General features: G+C 30.8%; 1 protein-coding gene across 2 annotated transcripts in view; it reads right to left on the bottom strand.

The window, feature by feature from the left end:
• Positions 1-1,075: 1,075 nt before the first annotated feature.
• Positions 1,076-2,980, bottom strand: part of prdx1 (peroxiredoxin 1) — a 5,190-nt gene continuing 3,285 nt past the window's right edge. For both annotated transcript variants that reach the window (XM_016478056.1, XM_016478057.1), the window contains exons 4-6: positions 2,316-2,438; positions 1,563-1,693; positions 1,076-1,358 (exon numbers count right to left, since the gene is read on the bottom strand). In XM_016478056.1, the coding sequence (XP_016333542.1) occupies positions 1,273-1,358; positions 1,563-1,693; positions 2,316-2,438 (340 nt within the window). In that variant the 3' untranslated portion in view covers positions 1,076-1,272. The remainder of the gene's footprint in view (positions 1,359-1,562; positions 1,694-2,315; positions 2,439-2,980) is intronic.

The raw sequence follows: 2,980 nt of genomic DNA, 5'->3' as shown, positions 1-2,980 counted from the left end.
GCTGCTCAAAAAAAAAAAGTCTGTAAAATGTAAAGTCTGTTTTTATAGAACAGTGTACATGTTTTACTAACTGATTAGAATTTGTTTTGTTTTTAGAAAATAAAATAAGTAAATAAAAATTATATTTATTATTATTATCTTTATGTAACTATATCTTTTGTAACTTTATAAATGTCTTTATCATCACTTTTGAACAATTTAAAGCATCCTTGCTAAATAAAAGTATTAATTTCTATAAAAAAATTATACTGACTCCAAGCTTTTGAATGGTATAGTGAATGTATAGTGTTACAAAAGCTTTTTATTTCAGATAAATGCTGATCTTTGGATCTTTCTATTCATCAAAGAATCCTGAAAAAATGCACTCAACTGTTTTAAATATTTATGATAATAATAATAATAATAATAATGTTTCTTGAGCAGCAAATCAGCACATTAGAATGATTTCTGAAGGATCATGTGACACTGAAGACTGGAGTAACGATGCTGAAAATTCAGCTTTGCAATAAATTACATTTTAAAATATATTCAAATAAAAAGCAGTTATTTTAAATAGTAATGTGTGTGTGTGTGTGTGTATGTGTGTGTACCTGGACCAAAAAACAAGTGAAATTGAGATGTATACATCATCTGAAAGCTAAATAAATAAGCTTTCCATTGATGTATGGTTTGTTAGGACAATATTTGGCCGAGATACAACTATTTGAAAATCTGGAATCTGTCCAAATGAAGTTCTTAGCAATGCATATTACTAATCAAAAAGTACGTTTTGATATATTTACGTTAGGAAATGTACAAAATATCTTCATGGAACATGATCTTTGCTTAATGTCCTAATGATTTTTGGCATAAAATAAAAATCAATAATTTTGACCCATACAATGTATTGTTGGCTATTTCTATAAATATACCCGTGCTACTTAAGACTGGTTTTGCGCTCCAGGGTCACATATATGTATGTATGTATGTATATATGTATATATATATATATATTATTACTATTAAAAAAAACAGTATATTGTTCAAAAAAATGGTTTTATTGTTTGAAATGCAGGAATTTGTGACAATACAATAAGCTGGTTCCCACTGCTCTTTTCACAGCAAAAAGGTCCGAAAGACACACTATACATGCTAACTCAAATGTTACAATACATTTCAGGTAGTTTCATTACCACTCCTACATGGATGTGCTAGGCTAACTAGTAGCAGTACTTCACGTTGACAGTCCTTGTACAAGCTCATTACACTATGCTGCACAGTCTAGTGCGCTTTTTACTGTTGTTTGGAGAAGTATTCTTTGCTCTGCTGGACGTCAGGCTTAATTGTGTCTTTTCCGGGCTTCCATCCGGCTGGGCAAACTAGGGAAAATTAACAACAACAAAAGACAACATTTATATTTAATATTAGTGTTGTTAAAAATTATTTTTAAAAATGAGCTGACATTGAAACCCATTTCTTTCTACCTCTTTGATATTACATGGAACACACTGCACTGTATGAAAGGAATAGTATGTAAAAATCTAGAAGTACTGCCAGTACAAAGCCAAGAAAATATGCTGTACCTTCTCCATGTTTGTCGGTGAACTGAAAGGCCTGCACCAAGCGCAGGGTTTCATCAATGGAGCGGCCCACTGGCAAATCATTGATGGTTATCTGCCTCAGAATGCCCTTGTCATCAATGATGAAAAGTCCTCTAAGTTAGGAAAGAAAAAAAGAAGTCAATAGCAAGACACCTGAATTGTTTTATTCTAATCTTGTGTGCCAAAACCCATTACTACAACGTAGTAGAAAAATACACTATTGTTCAAAAGTTTGTGGTTGGTAAGGTTTTCTTAAAAGACGTTTTTTATGGTCACCAAGGCTGCATTTATTTGATAAAATAAAAACTGTAATATTGTAAAATATTTTTACAATTTGAAATAACAGTTTTCTATTTTAATATTTTTAAAATATCATTTATTCCTGAATTTTCAGCATCATTACTCCAGTCTTCAGTGTCACATGATCCTTCAGAAATCATTCTAATATGATGATTTGCTGCTCAATAAACATTTCTTATTATTGTCCCTGTTGTGCTTAATATTTTTGTGCACACCGTGTTAGAGAGTTCAATAGAACAGCATGTATTAGAAATAAAAATCTTCTGTAACAATGTAAAAGTCTTTAATGTCACTTTTGATCAATTAAATGCTGAATTAGAGTATTAGTTTCTTCCCTAAAAAAAATAAAAATCAATACTGACTCAAAACCTTTCGTCGACAATAAATATGGTACTTTTCCAAATATTCTATTGGATTTAGGTAGTCCCTTCATACCTGTATGCAATACCCTCATCTTCCTTAAGTACACCATAGTCCTGAGATATGGAGTGGAGGGAATCTGCCACCAGAGGGACTTTCATATGCCCTAAACCGCCTTGTTTCCGAGGTGTGTTTATCCTGTAATCATCATACAGATAAAACATTGTCATTCATTAGTAAGTTCAATAATATTGAGCAACGCTGTCTATAGCACAATAAAATGACTAAAGACAAGGTTGTTTTTAGGCACAGAATGACTGTCAATATAAAGAGTGGAGTGCCAAGCATACAAAAACTTTTATTTTGTATGCGATTAATCGCGATTAATCGTTTGACAGCACTAGTATATAAACATCTGACATGACATCAGATCCGCAAGCCGATGTGAGACAGGCATAATTATCCATAACAAATTCTAAAACTGAAAGCATAAGAAAAATTACCTTAACTAACATAAATAAATAGAACAAAAAAAAACTTATTTTCATTTCAGCTAGTTGCAAAGTCAACTTATTTTCATTTCAAGTAATTAAACTAAACTAAATAAGCTAAAGCTTAATAAAAAGTATTTAATAGTAAACGATTAAAAAACTATAATAGTATGCTAACCCTTACGAAAAAGAAGTTTATTCAAGTGTGCTATTAGTATACTTCTTTTAAACTAAAAAATAGGAAAGTAT

The sequence above is a fragment of the Sinocyclocheilus anshuiensis genome, unplaced genomic scaffold (assembly GCF_001515605.1).
Source record: "Sinocyclocheilus anshuiensis isolate Anshui unplaced genomic scaffold, SAMN03320099.WGS_v1.1 scaffold436, whole genome shotgun sequence".
NCBI classification, from domain to species: domain Eukaryota; kingdom Metazoa; phylum Chordata; class Actinopteri; order Cypriniformes; family Cyprinidae; genus Sinocyclocheilus; species Sinocyclocheilus anshuiensis.
The sequence above is the reverse complement of the archived record's forward strand: the minus strand, read 5'-3'. Positions and strand labels throughout refer to the sequence as shown.